Genomic DNA, 24,627 nt, shown 5'->3' with positions numbered 1-24,627 from the left:
GTACAACTTCCAATGAATAAGCTGGGCAAATTTCCATGACTCAGCAGAGTGTGTAAGACTTGTGGTTCTTTGCAATTCCTGTTCTACCTCCAAACCCACGGGCAGGGTTTGGGAAAATGCCAACCATATTTGGCAGCAAGAGTCAGCAGTCTCTTAGACTGCAGGGCAAGGGAGTGTCGATAAGTAGAGTGTATAAAGAATCTAAAGAAGGCTTTCTTTACAACCCCTTAGTCAGAAGCTCTCTTAAAACACATCCCAATTCCTGTTTGATAGTTAGCACAGAAAGTGTTTTCTTTACATTCTCCCATTTTATACAGATCTGGGGTCTTTATGAGGGAACATTCTAGTACTGACAACCTCTCTTCTCTTTTCCCTCCTCCTTTCCCTCCCTTCTTCCCTCCCATCTTATCTCTTCAACACCCACACCCACAGAGAAATAGAGTAAGAGAAAAGGCAGCCATTTACAATTATGTGTATAAGTAAAAAGGAACAGGAATGCAGTCTTTCTAAGAGCAGTTTTTCTGGAGACAGAGCTCTAGACAAGTTATTGGTATATATAGTCTCAGTCAAGAAAAACAACTGTCATTTACTGAGGGTACCAACGAGGATTAAATAAAATAATTTATGTAAATATCTTAGTATAGTCCTATAGTATACCTTTAAAACATATTTCCCTTCTTCTCCACTCTGGTTTAAATTAGGAAGGGTCCTGATCAGAGTGAACTTTTTGACTGAAAGCAGAAATGTCTGCTTTCCTAAACAAAGTAAAAATGTCACTGAAAATTGTAGTCTGGGGGAAGGGAGAGGCAAGAGGTTAAAATTTTCCTTTAGATCCAAATGGGTTTTCTCTTTACACATTTCTCAAAACTGTAGCTGCAATACTGTCTCTTTAGTCCTCAAAACAAAAGAACCTATTTGCAGAGTGCTCCAGGGTGGCCCTGAGAGGCACTTTGAAACACCCTTTTTGAACTCCTTTAGGCAGTTCAGTGAGGCTGGATATAACAATGAATTCCGGGAGTGAGTTTGAATGGTACAAAAAAAGCGGGGGAGGGTGCCTGCTGTCCATTAAAAACAGAAAACAGAGCCAAAGAAAGTGAAGAATGGGAAGAGAAAGAAGTGAATTTCAGGATGTGCTAAAAATTTTAGCAATTGAAAAGTACACAAAGAACTGGGATCCAGGCAACAGAGGGCAGGTCCAGCAGGCATAATTACTTATCATATAGTTTCCATAGATAACAATAGTCAAGGATATTACTCTATCCATGTATTTTTTCCCCAATACTTTAGATTCTGACACTGGGTTCTTTTTAAAACCAGCAAGTACAACTAATACACTTGATGAACTCCAGGCAATAATAAAACATAAAAGGACCTAGATTTATATCTCTTTGTGTACAGACTACAGTCTATGTCTGATCAAATTCTTCCAAAGTGTTAACGCTTTTTTAAATAACAAAATTGTCCTGAAAGGAGTATACTACTGGTTCAGAACAGTTTTACTTGAGGAAGAAATGGAAGCTGAAAAGTCATGAATCATGAGTGGCTAAGGGGTTGAACAATCCGAAAGAAAATAGTGAAAGGGACTGAGAGCTAAAATGTATAAAAATGTCTATGACATAAATGTTGAAGGTAGGAGCTCTTTCATCTGATTAACTCAACTTTCTTCTCCCTAGCTCAGAAATCAAGACTTAACAACTACCCGTCAACAGCACGCCAATATGAGAAAAATAGTACTGATGAGAAATGCAGAGTGTAGCTCGCAATTAAATTTAATTGAGATCATAATTTGTCAAATCCCTTCTGAGAATAACTCACTTTAGGCCATTTTAAAAATTTAAATTATCCATAAAAAAAAAAAAAGGTTGCCCTATATGTAAAAGGAAACAACATTCCAGTTTGATTTCCTGTTGATACAATTATCACTGTGGCCATCTAGACCCGTAAGAGAATTACTCCTTCTGGATATCCAAACCTTCTTGAGCTGCACTGATGATATTACATTCAGTAACCACATGTGATTATTTAAATATCAATTTAATTAAACTCAATAAGTCAAAAAAATTCAGTTCCTCAATTGAAATAGCCACATTTCAATGCTCAATAGCCACATGTGGCTCGTGGATACTGTGTTAGACAGTAAAGATACAGAATATTTCATCATCTTACACAGTTTTATCAGGCAGCACTGGGTTAGATACCAAGAAACTTTAAGTGTTCAAACAATATATTCAAACCATTTTAATGACAGTTTTTCCACAATGTAATTAATTTGAATATCCATAGAGAATACAGATCAGAATTTAGCATTTTATTTTTGCCTTTTAACAGTGGTTCTCAAAAGTCATTCGTACAGAATAATTATCTGGGGAGTTTGTTAAATGCAGATCACTCAAGAGAGTGATTCAGTAGGTCTGAGGTGGGGATTCAGAAATCTACATTTTACATGTCTTAGGTAATGCCGTCACAGGTAATTCCTAAACCATATTTTGAGAAACACTGATTTTGCATCAAAAATTCCAATTATCACTTTACAAATACCGATTTCTTTTCTTGAATAGTATTAAATATGTGTACATAGGCAGGCCCTTATCTCTATACAAAAGTGCAAAGTGTTCCACAAAGGCAAAAGAAAGAGCTTTGAAAGTTTAGTAGATCTGAGCAAGGATGAGTATAGGAAAAAAAAATCAATAAGGTACTTGTACTAGAAAAAAAAGTTTGAACAGAATATTCCAGAATATCTATGCAAAGCAGAAGCAATCTAGCCATTCAGCTTCAGAAACAGGCTTTGGAACAGCTCTGAACCTTCAGCTAGCAGAAGAGGTGAAAAACCTCTGGTGGTGCAGCTGCTGAAGGTCACAATATTGCATGTGAGTGCCAACTGTGTGCAAGGTGCCAGGCTATGTGCTAAGAGGCGCGTAAAATATGTTCATGACTTCAAGAACTCAGTCTAGTGGGGGAAGACAGATGAAAAATAAATATTAAATACAGTAGTAGGTGTAATTTGAGTGGAATCTTAACTATTGAGCAGCTCTAGGTTTGCTGGAGATAAGGAAGGATAGCAATTGAAATGTAGAGAACAGTATGGAAAGGCACAGGAGCTTGAAAATTTGGGATGCACCTATGGCCCAGGAGTGCTCCAGAGTGGCAAGTAAATAAGATATAAAGAGTGTTGTGTAGTGGGAGATAAGAGTGTAAGGGAATTCTTAGTGGCTGCGACAAGACTGTGAATGGCCCTGAATGCTTGTTTGGAAAAAACAAAACAAAACCCAGCAAAATCCTTTAGAGGATTTTTAAGGAGAGGAGTGATAGGATAAGATCTGCATTTAGGAAGAACATTCTAACAGTTAGACATGAGATGGAGTCAGGAGAGAGTAGATGCAGGGAAGATGTGAGATGTTTGGCCATTTGGCTGCATGGAAGAAAAATTACACTTTGGCTGTCAATGTTTCTTGTTGTAAAAAGCTGTGTGGAGAGGGAAGCAACAGATTATGAAAGAGATCTTAAAAAGAAAGCTGAAAATCTGAAGAAAGAACATGAGTAGTAGCAATGTTCAGAAATTCTTGGGGATACAATGTTGCCCTTGACTCTGTCAGTAAAGACTACCAACAATGGGTGTTGGAAAGAAAGTAAAAAATTTTAATAAGTCTGGTCAGCAGACAGCTCTATACTGTCTAGGTCTTTCGAAGTCATGAAAAATGGGATATCTGCTCTGCGTAGCACACAGGTGGGCAAACAGTTTCTTTAATAAAGATCCCCTAAAGACATACATGCTGTAGTGGATAAGAGCATTGGCTCTGGGCCGGGCGTGGTGGCTCAAGCCTGTAATCCCAGCACTTTGGGAGGCCGAGGCGGGTGGATCATGAGGTCAAGAGATCGAGACCATCCTGGTCAACATGGTGAAACCTCGTCTCTATTAAAAAAAAAAAAAAAAAAAAAAATACAAAAAATTAGCTGGGCATGGTGGCGCGTGCCTGTAATCCCAGCTACTCAGGAGGCTGAGGCAGGAGAATTGCCTGAACCCAGGAGGAGGAGGTTGCGGTGAGCTGAGATCGCGCCATCGTACTCCAGCCTGGGTAACAAGAGCGAAACTCCGTCTCCAAAAAAAAAAAAAAGAGCATTGGCTCTGAAGACAAACTTGTGATCGCATATTGATTCTTGCTTCTTAGTAATTGTGTGACATGGTAGGCAGGATACTTAAAATCTGTTTTTCTAATCTTAAAATGGAAATACTACTGCCTACTTTATGGCATTGCTGTAAGGGTTAATGAGTTCATACATATAAGGTATTTATGACATGATCTCACTCAATAAATGTCTGTTCTTTTTTTTTTTTTTTTTTTTTTTTTTTTTGAGATGGAGTCTCACTCTTGTTGCCCAGGCTCGAGTGCAATGGCATGGTCTCAGCTCACTGCAACCTCTGCCTCCTGAGTTCAAGCAATTCTCCTGCCACAGCCTCCCAAATAGCTGGGATTATAGGCACCTGTCACCATGCCCAGCTAATTTTTGTATTTTTAGTAGAGACGGAGTTTTGCTACGTTGGTTACGCTAGTCTTGAACTGACCTCAAGTGATCCGCTCACCTCGGCCTCCCAAAGTGCTGGGATTATAGGTGTGAGCCACTGCACCTGGCCAAATGTTAGCTATTCTTATTATTGTGTTTATATACGGCTGGGGAGACACACACTCAACTGTACTATGCTCAATAATGTCAATCAGTATAGTTTAGCAGCCCAAGGGGCATTCACATTATACTATCCTACATAAATAGCATGCCTTAATTATTGTATTATTCATAATAAGCATATTAAGTCCTTTTTGAAAAAGGCAAATATGAATAAATTTTCAAATCCGTTAATATTCTTGGTGTGATACCCTTAAACAAGCTAGTGCAAGCCGGCTCCAGCACACCATGGACTGGTGTATACTAACCTTTATATTACCATCCATGAGACCTGCCCTTCACTCCTCTGAAACAAACTGATAGGTGTACTAAAGGGGAAAATCCATCAGAAGACTCAACTTCAGCTCCCTGAACAACCAGAACCTAGAAATCTCCCTCTCAAATTTTTCTTGGCCTCTAATAAGACAGGGAAAAAGTAACTATTTTGTAGATGAAAGACTTTTTCTTTCACCAATAAGAAAATGTCAATTTCTTTAAAAGTCCCAGTAAATTCTTTTTCACTGATATTCACAGTGCCTATTCCTAGAAAAAGGAACAGAATGAGGGATGTTAGCCAGAGCTTCCAACTACACAGGACATTTGCCACCTGAAACCAAGTTTAATATGGAACTTCCAATTACATGCCTAGTTTGCCCAGTTCTCCTTCCTCTAATCCTGATTTGTTCTCCAAAGTTCCCACTTGTATTTTTTAAGTATCAAATTCATTTAAGTTGAAAGAATGATAAAAATCTTCCTTTCTTTTTTGCCAGAAGGAAATAATACAAAGCCAAGATATGTTAAAATATAAAGATATCATCTTAGATAAGGATAAATTCCAATTACACAGTATCTAAGATAATATATTCATTACCATCCTAAGTCTCATAAACAGATCATAACAATCCTTGCTGGATCTCTGGCTCATTTTCTTATCAACATCCCTAAATGTTCATTGTCAAGTGCTGAAGAAGAGTTGTCTATGGCCTGAGCATCCAGTCATTACTCCAGTACATGGCACAGTCTCTAATATAAATTCAGATCTAAAAATGGCCCCTTGAAGAATGTTTACTGAAGGGGTTTTAAGGCAAGTTTTACCAGAGAGCTTGTATGAGCTATTCAAGTATCTGGGTTCATTTGCTGAATTGATGATGTGGCTTTAAATAGTATTCCTTTCTTCAGTGGGAAAGAAAGCATTTTTTCCCTTAAAACAAATGAATTTGAGAAATCATTTGGAAAATCAAAAAGATAAGAAGGCTGATCTACAAGAAAGAGACAGCGACACAGAGACAGACAGACAGAAAGAAAAGTGTGAACCTGAGTTAGCTGTATTTTTTTTCTGCTGCTCTGGACAAAATACTCAAATTTCAAAAACATACAGCACGTCACATTCACAGCCAGTATATCTTAAAATACACATACTTTCATGGAAATAATCTTATAAGTTAATTGAGGAGAACGATAACCACCTTGTTTAGAAAAGAAAATATTCCATATTAACCTTTTTGATTAGACAACATTTTGCTTCCCCAAAATTTCACAAAGCTCTACATTCATTCATATTGATGTACACATTAATCAAAACACTAGTGTTTCTTATACATCTGTAAAATTAATATTAAAATCACTCAGATATTTAAATAAATGCTGGATTAAAAAAGAGTTTTAAAAAAATCTCTGGAGTCCTATTCAAGAATACATTTTTTAGTAAATTACCAAATTCATCCTTCTTCACTAATAGCATAAGTCACATTTACCTGGGACCCATCAACCGAGAGGCAGCCTGATATCAGGGAGGAAAAAACACAGATTCTTAAGTCAGATAATGTAACCTGTAAGTTCAGGCTGCACTTAGATGTGAGTCCTCAGGCCAGTTACTCATCCTGAGTCTCAGTTTTCTTACCTATAAAATGGAGATCATATCATCACTGACCTCACACTTACTGAGAATGAACTGAGAAAGTATATATTAAATCACTACATAAATGTTTTATACCACATCCACTGTTGATTCAGTAATCAACAATGATACTGCAATTGTAACTTTTTAATAGAGTAAAACCATTAAGGAATTAAACATGTATTCACTATTAGCATACAAATAAAATACAGTCATAAAACCCACCTAGTTAGATTTGAAATTATTCATTAGGTCACTGTGGAATTGCGAGCTGGCAAGAAGATAATGTCGTTTTTAAAATGTAAACATTTTTATTAGCATAGAGAAGTTCTTCCCAGATATAGTAATTCCACTAGCATAACAAAGTCCAGCATTTTTCACTGCCAGAAATGTAAACCAGTAACACTGGTCCACAAGAAATCTCTATTTATTGAACAAAGCAGTATTTTCCATGTAAATCTATTTAGTTTTGTAGTGGAGAAAATAGGACAGTCTCTGGTTTTAACCATAAGGAAAAAAAATCCTCAACAACTTCTCACATTCAAATGTACGAGATGGCTCTTCTGGAGTCAAGCATGCATTGAGCATACAGAAAACATCCAACAAGCATAACTTTCCAACACTTAGCAAAACAAACCAACCAATACTCAAAGAAGAAACTGAAGCCATAAATTCAAATAAATGGGCTGCAGGGAGACTACACAAACCTGCTGTTGCTTTAATTGCAGACAATTCAATTCAGCAGCTGTTGGTCCAGGCACTAAGGTTCACTGTATGCTCTTCAACGTAACCTTGAAATATTGTCACTCACTCACTTCTCCACATCATCTGCATGCTGTCCAATTAATGAGGAGCGAAATCAACTGTCAAACCACGCATCAAAATAGAACATGATCTTTTAGCTGTTAAGCGCAGGAGCACAATATTTTAAGAATAATAAAGCAACAATGGAGATGAAAGTCCTTGACAACAAATGATATTCAAACTTATCAAAACAACGTGGCTGTAGGAACTAAACTTCTGTTCTGAGCAGCAAGAAAGTGAAACTTTCTCAGGGTTTTTCATTTGCAAGGGACCTTTCTGTCTAACTGCTGTATAAGAAGCCTTTCAAAAAACATTCGCCCATACCTGATCAGAGTCGTCTTCATTATTATGGACCATTATGTTTCTGAAAGCTTAAGAGAATGCTTAAGAAACACTTTTGATCCAAGGATATTTTACAATACAGATGATTTGGGGCTCATATTTTTAGCTTTGCTGTTTTGAGCACTTTTTTTTTTCCAATGAGAATAAACAAACAACAATAACATATAATGTTCATCAACCTGAGATCACTAATGAAAAATAACTATATTTACCAAACAGATGTGTCCTGGAATGCTTCCTATTTGAGGTTTCCCTACTCTTTAACTATATGCCAAATCTATAAAGCCAATTAACAAATAACAGGAGTTAATAAACTCAAGAGAAACATAACACACTAAGTGTTTAAAAATTGCTTTTTGCTTCCAAAGCACTAAGTCTTGTGTGCAAACACTCTAAGCTATATCACATACTACCAGTTGCAGACATAAGACTTGAAAAATTCAATACAAGAATACAGCAGAGAAGCGTGCACAATTAAGGGATCAGGACTACCAGTTTAACAGAAAACGCAGATTTTATACAGCAATCTGCTACAAACATTATAGCTGGGGGCAGGCATGTTTTATGCAGCTATTTTGTTTAGCTCATTAGAACCTTATTTGTCCTTCAGTACGGTTGAACCGAAGGAAAAATAAAAGAAAGAAATGCACTTTGAAACAAAGAGGAAATTCAGATAAAACAACATATACTATACCTGTATATTGTACCAGGAACATTGTGACACTCTTCAGGGAACTGTTTCACGTTATATCCTATCGTGAGTTATTCTCTCCTTACCCTCTTCTCTCCACAAGAAGAAAAGCCAAAGCACCCCAAGCCCCCACTACACCCTATCCCTAACCCACCCACCCCATTGAAGGAAAAGAAAAATAGCTATAATTCAGCTTATATCCGACGCTTCTGTTTAGCTCAGCTCCAGCCGAGCAACTGAGCTTTAGCAACGGAGCATAGGGAGGAGGATTCTGATGCCAGTAGCACTTCCATCCACTTCACTTACACAAAAGCAGGCAGTGGAAAATCCAGGAGCCTTGAAGACAAGGGCTGGAACTGGCTTTTATGAATTGCTATTACTGCATGTGTCACCATCCATCTCCAATGACGGACACTTACAGGCTGAATTGGGAGTGGAGGGGGTGGGGTGGAGGAGGTTGGAGAGCAGGTGGAGAAGCAATTAGCAGTATGTTCATCGGAGAATTCGTTCAGGATTTCATACATCAGTGCCTAAAGAAACAGCATGCAGTTGACAAATCAGAACTTTACAATTTGCATGCCTTGGAAGAAATCTTAGCTCACAGCTCCAAACAAAATAATGCTTGCCCACTCTTATAGGACACAGAAAGTCACCCCTTTACTTTTTATTTCCTCTGCCTACCCATGTTCCTGAAAAATCAACATTCAGAATGAATATTTGCTAATTTTCCCTAAAGAACTGTATTTAAAAGTCTTGAAGCAAAGGAAGTACAGAGAAATTAAATTCTATTGAACATGACATCTCTTAACACAAAGGCAAGAAGCTAATTATTTAAGCCAACTTTTCATCCTGAGTCCCATTCCCCAAGTGCAGCTTTCACACCTATAATCAGTGGATCACACAACTTTTGTGCATATACTTAACATGAAAAACAAGTCTATATCTACCCAAAAATAGTTCAGTTAAAATGAAGGTGAAAACCCAAGAGCTATGTGCAGGACCCTCTTTATAGGGGACTTAAGAAAGCACTTTACATGTAAGTGCTTCAGTTTTACTCATCCACAAAATTAAAGCTCAGTTTTGGATGGATTTTAACATTAATCATGAGTAGGAACAAAAAGGAGACAGTGTCTTTGGAAGGAAGCATGATACAACCAAAGGAGGGAGCACTGGGACTGGGTATCAGGAAACCTGGGTTGAGCTTCCAGTTCTACAACTTCCTAACTATGTGACTCTGGACAAGTCACTTAACTTCTTTGAGGCTAAGTTCCCTTTATTTATTAATTGGGGATAATAGTACCTATCCTGACTGTTTCACAGGATTGCTGGGAGAGCTAATGAGATAATAGGTATGAAAACCCTTTTGTAAATTGTAAAGGGCTATACAATTGTATGGGATTATTATTACCATGCCCTAAACAAATCTTGCCTAAATGACTGAAATGAGGCACCTCTATCACATAAGGTAAAAAAAAAAAAGAAACAACCAATATAATTTCATGAAACACCGTTCAATTCTTACATTAGAAGGAATTTTTAAATTAGAAGGAATTGCTCTTTGCTTTTAAAACTCCACAGCAGGGAACTTTTTTGAAAAAAATTTAAAATAATGCATCAAAAGTTTATTAAAGAGACTGGAGTCCTCAAAGTTCTCTCTTTCCTTTCCAGAAAGTCAGTCCATTTTTCTTCATATGGTCTAGTATTATGTCCCATCTGGAATGCATACTACTAGACAATGAGCATGTGCTTTTGTTCAAGCTTTCTATGTGCCTGTTACGTTCTCATTGCCCAGTGTGTTGCAGTAGGATTTGAGTTGATTAGCTAAATCTAAATCCAAAAGGTAAAAATCCAAAGTCATGCTTTATGAGGCTCCAAGCTGCCTTGATACTATATACACAGTGACCAGCTGGCTTCAGCTGGGACACAATTTTAGCACATGAAGTCCTGGGGTGGCCACACCTGGGGCATTAAATGATCCAGGCAATGTTTGGGGATCTTTGGTTCAGCCAAATCCCACATGTCCTGATTTCCATCTGTGTGGTGGTTACCCAAGTGTGTGTTTGTCCACATGGACCAAATCTGAAGCAGCCAAAAGAAAGGTGGGGGATAGAGCAGAAATATCAGATGTCACCTCCCCTTGGCCCCATCTAGTGCTATCTGTGCCCTCAAAAAAGTGCCCATCATACTTCTTGTAAGAAGAAAGAAAACTTTTTCTAATTGTCCCTTTGAACGTCATTGCTACTACTGAAGATGCCAGTAAAATATACAGTCAAAATCTATGTTAAACCCATAGGGAAAATGGATAATATTAATCACAAAGCAGGTAATTGGTAGCTAAGAGCAAGTGAGCTGCTGAAAGGGGAAGGGGAGAAGAAGAGAAGAGAAGAGAAGGAGGGAAGGAGAAGGGGGGGTGGAGAAAACAAAATGAATCTAAAGTGAGAGCTCTCTAATCAGAAACAAACTTGCTGAGATCATCCAAAGTCTCACCTACTATAATAAAAAGTGTTTGTCTTTTGAGGTATTGGGAGTGGCCCCTTTATCACCACAGCTGCAATCCTAGCCTTCCAACTGCTTAGGTAAACAGTCAAGAGCTTGAAAAGGTACCGACAGCCCTACCAACAGATCTCATTTTCCTCTGCCATTCGGAAACTCAGGCAGGTGGGATACAATTCTCCAGAGGTCTCATAATTACAACCCTCCACCACAGCCTCACCAGCAGTATGGCTGGCCACTAAAGAAGGTGTCAGTCCAGTTTCAGGTTCAGCAAAGTAGGCTTGCCTGAGACTTTAAAAACCACATTGGTAAGAAAGGAACCAAGGCTGTATTTCAGAATTGGGTTGTTCTGCCTTTGGGCATTGCAACTAAACTCCTCCAGACATTTAAGCTTGAAATTCATATTTCCCAAATTCCTCAGAAGGGCCATTCAAAGTAAAGGGAAAAGGATAGGAAAGATGACTTTTTTGTTAGCTTCTTTCTCACAGTCAAAAAAAAAATGAGGAACATGACTGACAGAGTGTCCCAAAAGTCAATGAGGTGGGAGGCAGCAGTTTCAACCCAGATTAGCAAGAAGGGCAATGAAAGCATCAGAGTATCCTGATAAAAACAAACACACACACCAAAAACCATTGCACTGTTTCCATTATTCTGATTTCAAGTTCCAGAACGTAAGCACTAATGTTTCCCTAAACCACCCAAGCTCCTCCTTGGCAGCCGTCACCAAGCCTGACTGATCTTTTCAAATGAATTTCCATCATTGGCCACCCCCACATTCTGAGTATTCTTGTCAAAAACAAAAGTCCCAGTAGAAGATTTCAAAGAACCAATAACTTGAACCAAACTGTGAACCTAAATGGGGAGAGACAACACTAGTCGCTAAACTCCAAACAAAACAGAAATGTTAACAGTGTGAAAACAACAAAAACTAGCAAACTGATTTGAACCAGAACAAAGTTTCATGTTTTCTGAATTGATCAAACTTGCACTAAACCCTGAGATTCCAATCAGTTCAAACTCCTGCAAAGATCACACAGCAAGGCTTGGTTTCACCTGTCTGAAAGCTCACAAGGGAACCACAGAATGAACACTGGATAGGGAGTCAGAAGAACTGAGGTCTCCTGATTTTCTTCAGTGTTTGATCTTGATCAAGTCACTTCGACTCTCTTAGCCTCAGCTTGCTTGCCATGAAATGGCCAGGCTGGGATTGCCAAAATCCCACGTTTAATAGTCTATGCCAGTCGTGGAATTTAGTGTAGTGATGAAACAGATAGTCACAATTTAGCCTTAATCTGCAGGAGGCAGAGAGATGGACCACCCCAACTATCTTAAGGAATTCAGGTTTCCAGCTTATTTTGAAATATACGTGGCCGGGCATGGTGGCTCATACTAATAATCCTAGCATTTTGAGAGGCCCAGGTGGGAAGATCACTTAAGCTCAGGAGTTTGAGACCAGCCTGGGAAACATAATGAGATCCCATCCCTTAAATAAATAAATTAATTAAATTTTTAAAGTTTTGTTTTTTTTTTAAAAGAAATACACTTCACATAAGAGTTGGTAACTGTCCTGGTTCAGCCTCAGAAATAACCTAATATTCTTTTTCAGAATGTCTCTCCTCAAAAAATGTTTCAGGAATAGTTTGTTTTCCTTAAGTGAAAGCTATAGATGAGTTGTTTGGTCCAATAAAAGGAGGAGGGAAGAAATGACAGTGATCTAGGATAGGCTGAGCCCCTATTACATGTCAGCCATAGCAAATTTTACATAATTTTCTTTACCAGTCGTCACGATACAGTGCTATATGGTAGAATTTTTTGTTTGTTTGTTTAGAGATAGGGTCTTGCTGTGTCACCCAGGCTGGAGGGCAGCAACACAATCATGTCTGGCTGTAACCTTAAACTTCTGGGGTCAAGTAATCCTCCTATAGTAGACACTTTTATCCTCACTTTATAGGCAAGGAAACTAAGGCTTACTGATGTTAAGTAACTTGCTTACATACTTGACGGGTACTAGGATTTGAACACAGGCAATCTGAATCCATTACTTTAACAATATTCTAAGAATTAAAGGAATAGTTCTTAATTCAATGATTCAGGTGGGCTTGCTCAGTGAATAAATGACATGCTGATTCAATAGTGTGAAAGTAAACTTCCTTGCATTTATACTAGGTTGACATTTTTTTAAATTTCATTTGACAGTTTGGTATAATGGTTAGGACTACTGGGCTCTAGAGTGAGACAGACCTGAGTTTCTTGAATTTTGTCTTATGGACAAGATACTTAACCATCTGCATCTCAAGTTTTCTTATCTGGAAAATGGGGAGGGAATACTCCCTACCTTAGCAGGCTGTTGGAAAGTGTCAATGATCCCATAGCATCTCACATAGTTCTTGGCGCAAAATAACAACTCAGTAAAGACAGATGAGAGCTATCCTTGTATTTACAAGCAATAACAGAAAGGAGAGGTTATAAAGAAAAAGGAAACTGGGATTCACTGAGTTTAAGTGCTGTTTGGCCATAGCACAGATAAAGTTTGAAACGTTTTCAGTGGTCCACTTACATTCTCCAAAACTAACCTGCATCTTATGGTAAATCAGCATATTCATGAAGCAACATGAATATATTAATTGGGGTTTCCTAAAGAGTAGCAAGGAAATTTGTCACATACTCTGCTTAGCAGCAGTTGGCCCTAGCTTCCTGGAACCTATCCTTTAAAAGATAAGGCTCAGAAGTAGCAGATAGTAAAGTACCAGGCAAGCAGAGGCATCTTGCTTCCCCCCAATTCTTCAAACCCTGACTTCTTTCCCATTTACCTGTGGCTCTCTTCTCAAACTCTCTTTTGTCCTTCCCCAGTTTATTCTGGTTTTGTTGTGATTCCTCCTCTGGCACTAGCTCTGTCTCTGCTCATCAGTATCAAGTGGTGTCTAAGGAATGCGTGCCTGGCACAACACTAGGTGAAACAGAAAAGCATCTAACAGTTAATGAAAAAGACATGTGTTCCAGGCCAAACAGATCTAAGATACACAGGTAGACTAGAGTTTTGGCTACACAGTAAAAGCAGGTATAATGCAGGATGATTTGGTTGATTTCAGAGCACAAAATAGTTTGTTCATCTGGTCAATGATATGCATATGGAAAAATTTTTAAATACTGTACTAATGTGTGCAACTTAATCTGAAATGCATAAAAAAATGGATAGATGAATAGGTGACAAAGCAAATAACTAAATGTTCATTATAGAATCCAAATGGGGAGTACCTGGGTGTTCACTGTACAATTCTTTTAATTTTTCTCTATATTTGAGTATTTTCACAATAAAAGGTTGAGAAAAAGGACAGGGGGGAAAGGGGTATGGCTTATCAACCATAAGTGTTTCAGAACAAAATAATTATATAGAAAAGTATAAAGCAAATAGTGTAAAATAATAATAATTGGTAGATCTGAGCAAATGGTATATAAAAATTCTTGTATGATGCTTGCAATTTTTCTGTATTTAAAAGTACTTCAAACTAAAAACTTACAAGGGAACCACAGAATGAACACTGGATAGGGAGTCAGAAGAACTGAGGTCTCCTGATTTTCTTCAGTGTTTGATCTTGATCAAGTCACTTCTAATCTCTTAGCCTCAGCTTGCTTGCCATGAAATGGCCAGGCTGGGATAATTGGTTGAGCACCAACCTCTTTCACCTAGTGTCTTAGTTGCCATTTTCAGTAGCATTAGGTTAATAGAGATATTGGAAAGAACGGTGGAAGGATGGGGAACAGTAACAGTCACAGATACATCTTGGGGGCCTACTATATGCAAGACACTATGCTAGGCAGTTTGGGGATTCAAAGTAAAAAAACACAATGCATTCACTGAGAGGCCTCCCAGTGTAAGCAAGGGAATACCAAAGCGGTGTCTGAAAGGGTAACTGGCTAGAGCAGAGTTCTGTAAGACAGAAGTATAAAGATTAGAAAGGTAGGTTGGAGCCAGATTGCAGAGAGTACTAAATGTCAGGCTCAAGAGTTTGGACTTCATCCTATGGAAAACAGGAAGCCATTTACAGTATCTGAGTCAGGAAAAGAACATGATCTAAAATTGACTGGCTAGATAGTACAATTTGTTTGGGCATAGGTATCTTCAACATGCATTTGCTTTATATTTATGTAAACCTGGTATATATATCTACTTCCCATATCTGGATGCAACCTTTGGGGATTTCCAACATTCTGGTTGCTGCTTATTTTTCAAACAGCCACTCCCTGACATCTCTTCAGCCACTTTCCTTTTTCCTCCCCCAACTCCTGAAGGGAGCTGACCAACACGTGCCTCAGCCCTGCTAACTCAGCGAACAATAAATAAGCCTCATAGAATGTTTTGGAAATGAAGCTGCTGTGCTTCAAAACTGATTTCTTTCCTTCATGATAATCAAACCTCAATTACTTCTGGAATCACTGATTTGAGTTGGAAAGAATGAATATTCATCTAAGTAACATGTGAAGGAGTGCAGGAAGTTATGTCCTGTATGTAGAAGGAAATCACTGTTCCAAGTAATCTCTGTATATGGAAAAAAACCCTAACAGAGACGGCATTCCTGAATAGTGGCAGGTGATTAGGGTAAAACCTCTTAAAGACTTCCAAAGTATAAAGTGGACTTTATAATCCTTTGGATATATACCCAGTAATAAGATTGCTGGGTCAAATGGTACTTCTCTTTCTAGATCCTTGACCACAGCACATGTATACCTATGTAACAAGGCTGTACATTCTGCACATATATCCCAGAACTTAAAGTAAAATTTTAAAAAAAGAAAATTTCCTGATGTCTATGATTGTATTGTAGTTATATATGGAAGATCTTTTTTTTGGTAGGAGATTCAAATAAAATATTCAGAAATGATGAAGCATCATGTTAAAATTTTATTCTCAAATGGTTATTTTAAGAATATTCTTTATATGATTCTTTTCTCTAAATTGAAATTATTTCAAAATAAAAAAATAAAATTTAAAAAAAGAAAGTGGACTTGGTCTGTCTTCAGTTTGTCCCCCCTGAAGTCCATCCTCCAATGCAATCATGTTACTCCCCCCATTTAAAACCCTGTGTTCGCTCATTCCTGCACATAGGACAATGGCCATACTTCTTAGCAAACCGACCTAATTCACCCAATCAGCCATAGGATAGCTTTCCAGATTCTTTTCCTGTCCCCCTTTCCCACTCTTTAAGTGGTTCACACACAGTATCTTACCTTTCTCTGAACCACCCAGTTTTATACATTTGACTGCCTTGCATGTATTGGTGGTCCCTCTGCTTGGAATCCTTGCCCATCACCTCTTTGTCTACACAGAGACTAGGCAATGCTCTTCATCCTTTATGATTTAGCACAGTTAGACCCTGATCTCTAAGTTGTCCACCCACAGCTGTAATTCCCTCCACCATATTCCAAGAGCACCTTCTCTCTCTTTTAAGTACCTTTCATATCAGAACATAATCACTGGTTTGAGTGTCTATCTCCCCTATTAGACTGTGAGCTCCTTAAGGGCAGGGATTACGTCAAATTCATTATTATAGTCCTGGTGCTTAGCACAGGGTCTGGTCCTGTATACATGCTTAAATAAATGTCCACTGAATGAATGAGTTTGAACATCAAGTACTCATTGAAGTCAAACTCAGCATTTCTTGAAAGGTGAAAATTAGAATGGTATGTGACCAGAATAAACCTAGTGAAGTACATTTGAGGACCTGACTGAAGAAAAGTGGACAGGAGGACATCTTACGGGGGCTTATTGTAGGGCAGTTTCTATCCCAGGAAATTCTCACTAGCAGTTGTTGCTGGTTAAAAATGAAGAGCAGCTGGAGCAGATGACAAGGGCCCTTACTGGGGATTTCTCCATCCTTATCTTTCATAGTTCACCACTGAAGCAATGCTGTTCTCTGAAGTAACATTCTCCATGAGTGTCTCAATTCTCCTGAATGACTGCCACATTCATTTGTGCTCTGCCTACAGAGGCATTTGGACTAGCTTTGTTACTGATTGGTCACTGGAAGTTCTTTTGATTCTTCTACTCACCTATCGTTACTACGCCAAGGAACAGTATTTTGTGGGTAAGAGACCACTGAAAACCAGAGCACCAAAAAGGGAAGGGAAGCAGAACTAATAAAAACTATCTTTTTTTCCCTCCTAGATTGCTGATGTATTTCACCAAGTTTCCATCCTATAGTGTTTTATACTAAGTATGAGTAAAGGCAAAAAAGGAAAATTAAGACTTCAGCAAAACTTTACAGTTTGCAGGCAGGAAAAAAAGGAAGCAACATTGAGGACTAGAACATAAATCTTTAGATATATGATCAGTAGTCATTTCTGAAAAGTACACATTTGGGCTGTTTTAAACAAACAGCAAAAAGCAATTAGGTCTTTCTAACTAAACTGAGGTGTATACTGAATTTTTTTTAAAACTAAGTCTGTTTTGATCTTCAAAAATGTCAAACTGGTAAACACTTTACTTTTTTGTACATATAAATCTAAGAGCCAAGCTTAGCTTGAGGAAGATTTAAGAGACATAAAATTTGTCTGAGGTGTCTGCCAAATCTCTGCAGCAGAGACAGAAACCCTGGAAAAGCTGACACAATCATAACTCTCACATCACCAGCAGGCTTGTGCAGGGCTGGAATGCACAGAAAGTCACTGTTCCTTCTTTCTTACTGTTTGTAAACAGAGAAGTAGATCATTTGCTTATCAGCTATCTGGTAGCTTATTTTTGCCTAGATATCCCACAGGAAAAAAATAAAGAACACATCCCCATGGGTACATATGCTAATTTTCAGCCAGGTAAATTTTCATTTATAACATAGGCCCGCTTGTTAAAATTTTCTCTTTCTTTAATTTGCTCTTGAATGCTCTTGCTCTTATGTGCTTGCTTGTGCTCTCTCTCTCTCTCTCTCTCTCTGCCTCCCTCCCTCCCTCCCTCCCTGCCTCCCTCGCTCTTTCTCTTTTTTGTTCAGAAGGCATTAAAAAGGAAGGCAATTATGAGTATCTAGTGCAGTGTGCAATGGAGTACTTTCACATAGTAAGCCTACAATAATTCATCGAATGAAGTGAAACCCTATCTGTAATTTCTATGTTCAACTTATTTGATCATGAAACAGGAAAACTATAGATGTTTTTTCTGGAGTATTTAAAAACGACAATTCCTTATAAAGAATTGTTATTTTATTCAGATGACTCATGCTTAGGACTTCTGTCCCTTAGAAATCATCCATTTTTGCACAATGGGTATTATTTGTAAGGAAAATGAAGGGCAGACTACACTTCAGGATCCTGAGTGACAATATGACCACTGATACATTATTGTAGAGAAAATCAGATATCCTATATACATTCAATTGTATGTCGTTAATGGCAATCCACTACATATGTCTAAAATCACTTAACAATGCAAGAATATAGTGTACACATGGGCTGCATTCTGTAAGTAGGATTAACTATTGAATTCAACCAAGGTCTTCCCTGGGGATAGATTGCTGGAAAATACATCTACATGACATTTAAAAAAATAAATTAACCAATGACATCGGCTCCCATGAGACACATTGTTTCTTGTACATTCAATTCTATCACAGTTTTCTGTAGCTCTCTGCTAACATTCCCATCCCAAATGACATAGAATTTCAAAAGATAAAGAAAAACAGAGCAATTGGAGCTATTCCATCTCTCCTGCATGAAGTGTTATGTACACAAAGGCAAGATTTCTGTACATGAGCACAATGTGAACCATGACATGGTGAGATCGTGTCAGTATGCGGCTGTTCTTGTTATGCTGTGGTCACATATAACTTGCCCAAGGGAGTGTACAAAGCCTGTTTTCTTACTGACAAGGACCAGCAGGGATTGTTGGAAAATAAAGAGAACAGAGTGATGGCAGGAGGTTTTAAATTTGCTCTTTAAAAAATGCTCTTTATTATGATAACTTTTCTTCTTGTTTTGACGTATTTAGTTTTCCTCATCTGTAAAATAGGAATAACTATTTGATGTTTAATATTTCTGCCCTGAGAGTTAAATACCAGTAAATTGCCTGGCATACAATTACTAATCCATACAGTCCACATCAACATTGGTTAACATTAATTAAATACCTATTATGTGCCTGGCACTGGTCAAAGACCCCCCCAAAAAAAGTAAATCATAGAAGGAAAAACTGACACTAGAGGGGCAAGCTGGGAGCTGATTTTCAAAGCTTTTATCACCCAGTCTGAGAATCTTGGATATTATCCTGAAGACTATGGACAGGCTTTGAACTCTTTTATATAGAGGCCAGATAGCTTCAGATTTGTGATTTACAAAAACCATTCTGTCAGCATTGGTAAAGAGTGGACTAGAAGGGAAGCAGGCTGGAGGCAGCAGTAATCCAGGAAGCTATGCAAGTCTGTTAGGAGGTGGAAGGTATGCCTCAAACTAAGACAATGGAGGACGCTGGGAAAACATGTTAAAATAACTTTTTCTTACTTTTTTTTTTTGAGATAGAGTCTTACTCTGTCACCCAGGTTGGAGTGCAGTGGTGTGATCTCAGCTCACTGCAACCTCTGCTGCACACACCACCAATGCCCAGCTAATTTTTGTATTTTTAGTAGAGACAGCATTTCCCCATGTTGGCCAGGCGGGTCTCAAACTCCTGACTTGAGGTGATCTGCCTGCTTTGGCCTCCCAAAGTGCTGGGATTACAGGTTGAAGTCACTGTGCCTGACCAAAATAGCTTTTTAAAAATTAACAAATGCATTGTAGATTAGAAAATAAAAATATGCAAAAGGTTAAAAGTAGAAGTCATACACAATCATACCACTTGTAGCAAACCCCTATTAATATTTTTGTGTGTGTTTAACATTACAGGATTTTTCCTATATATGTCTACACAGATGTGTGTGTTTGTATATGTGATATGTGTATGTTTTTAAACTGGGATCTGTCACTCTATAGTGAGAGTTTTATGATGTGAATTTTTCCTTAGCATATCAAAAACAATTTTCCACATCATTAAATATTGTTTGGTAAAATCAACTTTAAGACTACTTAGTAATCCTTTCTATAAATGTACCACAACTGATTTCATTCAAACCCCTAGTATTGTGCATTTAAGATGCTCTTTTTTTTGTTTTTGCTATTAGTATAAACAACTCTGGGACAGATGTCCTGAGTATTAAATTTTCACAACATCATGATTGTTTCCTCAGCATAGAGCCCTAGAAGTTGAAGTGGTAGGTTAAAAGCTATATTCCATTAAGCTTTCTGATACATATTGACAAATTGCTCTCCAGAACAGCCGTATCAACTAGCAGAGTCTATGAGTAGGAGGAGATGCATCTGCGAGTGATGTCAAGAATGAAGTGCACTGGACTTGGGTAGGTAGAAGGAGGAATGTTTCCTGGAAAAGTATCAGGGTGGGAGGAAAGTGAACTCTGTCAAGAGAAGCAAAGCAATGGGCTAAGGAACAGGTGTCTGGACAGGTAAATGATGAGAAAGAAAAAGGTAAGATAAACAGGGGACAGTGAAGGAAAGAGAAAAAATAGGTCTTTAGTGAAATTATGGGCACTTTAATTTACTGCTTTCTTCAGCAAAAGTAGCAAATGTAGCAAACAGCTAGTCTTTTCATAGCATTTGGCACTCTGTGCTACCAAAGTCCCCAGTTTTATTCATGCAAATCTGTTTATCAATTATTTTAACCCAGTAACCATTTATTAGGTGACTACTATGTGTCAAGTCTGTTCTGGATGCTATGGGTATGGGGATGAATGAAACCTGGTCTCTGCCCTCAAGGAGCTCGCAGTCTAGTGGGAAGCACAGAAATATCCACAGACCGACATACTACAGTGTGGTACAGGCTAGGACAGAGGTTAAGTGCAGAGTCTTATGGAAGCCAGAGCCTAACATTGCTTTCTGCGTGCATTCATGTAGGTTGGGTAGGGGTTGTTGAGAAGGCTTTGCAGAGGTGTTAACATATGAGCTGAGTCTTAAAAGCTGAGGAGTTTCTTGGATGCCTAAGGGCCACAGATCGTACTCATATTCCTAATCAGTGCCTTGAATATTTGTGCTACTGCTCTCAAGGACACTTAGTACGGTGGGAAGGATGTTGTGTATCATCCAAATCCACACTTGAGTGGTAACTATAGCTTCCACTGTCATCTTGATGAACACAGAAATGTAGCATGTTTTGGCAATATTATTGCTCACCACAGAATATAAAGGACAAGAGGCAAGCAGGGCATGCAGACTTTTTAAACAATTCTGGTAACACTGACATAATAATATTAACATCCGCCAAGTCCTAATAATTTTACCTCCTAAATGTTTCTTGAATCTGTTCCCTCCTGGTCTTTATTGTCTCTCTGTGGAAAAGAGTAGCAGCCTCCAGTCATGTCCACCTTCACTGTATCCTTCCTGTCATTGTCCTTAAAGTAAAAATCTGATCGTGGTTCTCTAAAGCTTGTTAATAGTTTCTTATGGCCTGCAAGCAGCATTTCTCACATACTCAGTCATTTGAGTATTACTTAGTGATTTTTACCATATTCACAATAATAGTACATATTACCATGTAATAGAATTCCTTAATATTTGTCTTTAAATCAGCTGAAAACTGGATCACTTTCTATTTTTATCAAGTAAAATCGAAAGTAGCCTTAGATGTGATGACTTAGTTCAGTTTTATGCTTTATAAGACATATTTGAATATGTAACTAGTAAAATTAAAATATTTGTGGGAGCACAATGTAACTACCAGTGGTAGATGCCCTACGTTTTGAGAACCACTGACCTATAAGGGCACATTCCAACTTAGCACTGCAATCAAGGTTCTTCACAACTCAGCCTCAACCTATCTTTCCAGACTCTTCTCCTACCTATTATACCTTCCTTTTCCTAAATAATCTGCACTCCAGCCATGCTGAAGTCTTCCACATTGAATGATCATGTCCTACCCTTATGCAGCCACACATCTTTCACAGACTGACTCCTCTATCTGGAATGCTTCCCCTCCACTCCTTCTCTGCCTGGGGCAAACTCACTACCCTTCAAAACCTATCTGTCATGTCACCTCCTCCTCGTGGAAGCCTTCTCCCTGAGTTTCCCTTACAGTGAGTCACACCTCCCTTTATCACTCCATAGCACTTTGTACTCGTCTCCGTTGTACTACACACTACCAGTATCTCAGAACTGTGGGCATCTAGCTCCCCAACTAGACCCCAGGAAGAGTTCACACCTTGTACTTCATTGTTTCCCCAATACTTCATGTGGGCAGAAGTCATGAAAGAGATCTAGGGTCCAAGGTAACTTTTTGAAAAGGCTAAAATAAAATAAATCCAAAGTACTCTCAGGTCCAAATAGCTTAGAGGTATGATATGTTTTATAAAGAAAATCATCTAATTCAGAAATAGCCATACTGACTATAGTTTTGGCAGACACAATTAGCTACAGTGGCAATGGCAGTTAAGCTAATTTGGTTTTGGCAGCTACTTTACAGAAAACACATTCTGACACAGAAATCTGAAGTGAATCATTTGGTTTTTGGCCAGGATGATCAACTATACCTCACAATAATCTCTCCTTACCACAACTGGAAAGTCAAGAACAAAAATGAACATTGGGAGTAGCAAACCAAGTTGAACAGAGCATGAGCTTTGGAGTCAGAAATCCGTACACTCAAACCTCAACCCAACTTATAATCGATGTAACTTTAAGTGGATTGTTTAACTTCTGGGCATTTTGGTCTTTTCTTCCAGAAAAAGACAGGAATAGTACCTACTTCATAACACTCTTAAGATAATGCAATGAAGTATTTATGATGATGACTAGGACATTATGTGGGTTCAATAAATAGCAGTCATTATTGTCACCCAATGAGATGACTACAATTCAGATAATGTGATGCACAGGGATAGCAAATGCATTTCTTAAGAATAAATTGATGTCTCTAGGCTTTAAAATTGACAGCTATAGACTGTAGCTAGGAATAGCTACAAACAAAACATCTGCAAGACAAGGTTCTTCTTGGATTTAAACTCACACCTGGAACATACCATCACACTTCTTTGTGTTCTCCAAGAATTGATCTCAAATCAGGTTCCCTAGGATGAAAAGAAAAATCATCCAATCTTAATTTTTGCCTTCATTTTTATTTGATACAGAATAATATCCAAAATATGTGTATGTTTCAAAGTATCATGTTATTATGACCCCAAGCTTCCCCACCCTATGTATTTCCTGCTTACATCTTTTATTCCAATGAGGCAAGCCCAGCTGTCTCAAAGTGCTCCCTCTTCTGCCCACCCTTCTCAAACTCCAATCTCAGTACCAGGAAGCATTTTCTCTCTCCCTCCTCTTTGACCACTTCAAATCCCCTGTACTCCGCTGGAGCCCAAATTAAAATCCACCTCCTTCACAAAGCCTGAAAGCTGGATGTGGGCTTCAGCACTTCCTGGATTAGACTTGAACTTCCATAGATTAACTCACCATCCCTATCAGTATGCTTTTCCACTAACCCCTTTAGCATTTTTTTGCACGCGTTTGTAATAATACAATGATTAATACAGTCTGTTTCACACGATCTCCTTTATTCTGTAGTTGGTGTGCCCCCTAAATGTTTGTCAACATTAGTGCTATCAGTCTTTGCTGGAAACCCCTAAAGCACTGTGTTTTTACAACCAGTCGAACTTGCCTTTTACTCTCACCAGAACCCTATACTGAACCTTAAACACTCATTTCTCAAAAGCAAGATTCCTTCCCTCTTTTGCTTCCCATCCCTTCTAGAAATTGAGGAGAAACCCTTCTCACTCCAAAGACGTGGTGGGATAAGTGGCAGGTGGCTGAGGAGCCGGTAGAGATGGCGATCAATTAAGGAGGCAAAAAGAGAAAGTTTGAAAAAACAGTCACGCCCTAGGCGTGGCAAGGAATTTTCACGCCCCGGAGGAAATGGGGAGTGTAGCGTAGGGAGGGTTGTGTGTCCAAACCTGAAATACAAATTGAGGGAAAAGAGGAGAGAGATCACCCAACTCCTGCAGTATGAATTAGAGTCCACATACCACCTAGGCAAAACCCTGGACGAACCCTAACTTCAGACCTCTGAGTAGGCGCAGCCGGGCGGCGTTGTGAAAGAAAAAGAGCGGGCGAGTTGGACCGAAAAAAAAAAAAAAAAAGAGCAAAGAAAGCGCGCTCCCAGGCTCAAGGGAACAGGCGCCTAGAGCTCTGAAGCCCACCTCCGACTCCCACTCCCGACACCCCCTCCCCGGCAGAGGCGGAGCTGGGCGGAGTTAGGCGCTGAGGACCGCGGCCCCGGAAGCACCCTCCTCCCTAGGCCCCCTCAGTCCCACAGTCCCCAGCCAAGGCCACTCGGGCTTTCTGCCTCTCTGACCTCCAGCTCCCCGGCTACCGAAGCGCTAGTCCTTATACAGCCGCGGAAAATCGGGCCGACGCGGCAGCTCCTGGGCGCGTAGTGCCCTCGCGGGGCGCCACGCCGCGCCACTCTCTTCCGAAATGCTCGCCTCGCGCTACCAGGCCTAGGCCCAGCACTCCAGCCCAAGGCTGGACTCTCACCCACCCGGTGCCCACTGCGGCGTCTCCTATTGGCTACTAGTCACCAGGGAAGCCGGAGGCCCGAGCCCATGGCTTCATGGGAAATGTATTTTGAGGTCGCTGGAGGCTGTTCTTCCTGGAGGGAATCCCACGTTGACATTGGCGGAGAGACTCAAGTGACGACCGAGGATTGTGGGAGATGGAGTCG

At 39.1% G+C, this 24,627-nt stretch overlaps 1 protein-coding gene across 8 annotated transcripts in view; it reads right to left on the bottom strand.

Annotated features, from left to right (window-relative positions):
* ENOX2 (ecto-NOX disulfide-thiol exchanger 2) overlaps positions 1 to 24,474 on the bottom strand; it is a 290,848-nt gene extending 266,374 nt beyond the window's left edge. For 3 of the 8 annotated variants that reach the window (XM_039463952.2, XM_039463951.2, XM_039463953.2), the window contains exons 1-2: positions 24,259 to 24,474; positions 22,928 to 22,975 (exon numbers count right to left, since the gene is read on the bottom strand). Coding sequence is in view for 2 of the 8 variants with exons in the window: in XM_074391820.1 (XP_074247921.1) it covers positions 8,397 to 8,418 (22 nt within the window). In the remaining 6 variants the exon portion in view is untranslated. The other 5 variants (XM_074391820.1, XM_074391821.1, XM_003931127.4 and 2 more) reach the window with 4 other exon arrangements.
* Between the last annotated feature and the right edge of the window lie 153 nt (positions 24,475 to 24,627).

The sequence above is a fragment of the Saimiri boliviensis genome, chromosome X (genome assembly GCF_048565385.1).
Source record: "Saimiri boliviensis isolate mSaiBol1 chromosome X, mSaiBol1.pri, whole genome shotgun sequence".
In the NCBI taxonomy this organism is placed as follows: domain Eukaryota; kingdom Metazoa; phylum Chordata; class Mammalia; order Primates; family Cebidae; genus Saimiri; species Saimiri boliviensis.
The sequence above is the reverse complement of the archived record's forward strand: the minus strand, read 5'-3'. Positions and strand labels throughout refer to the sequence as shown.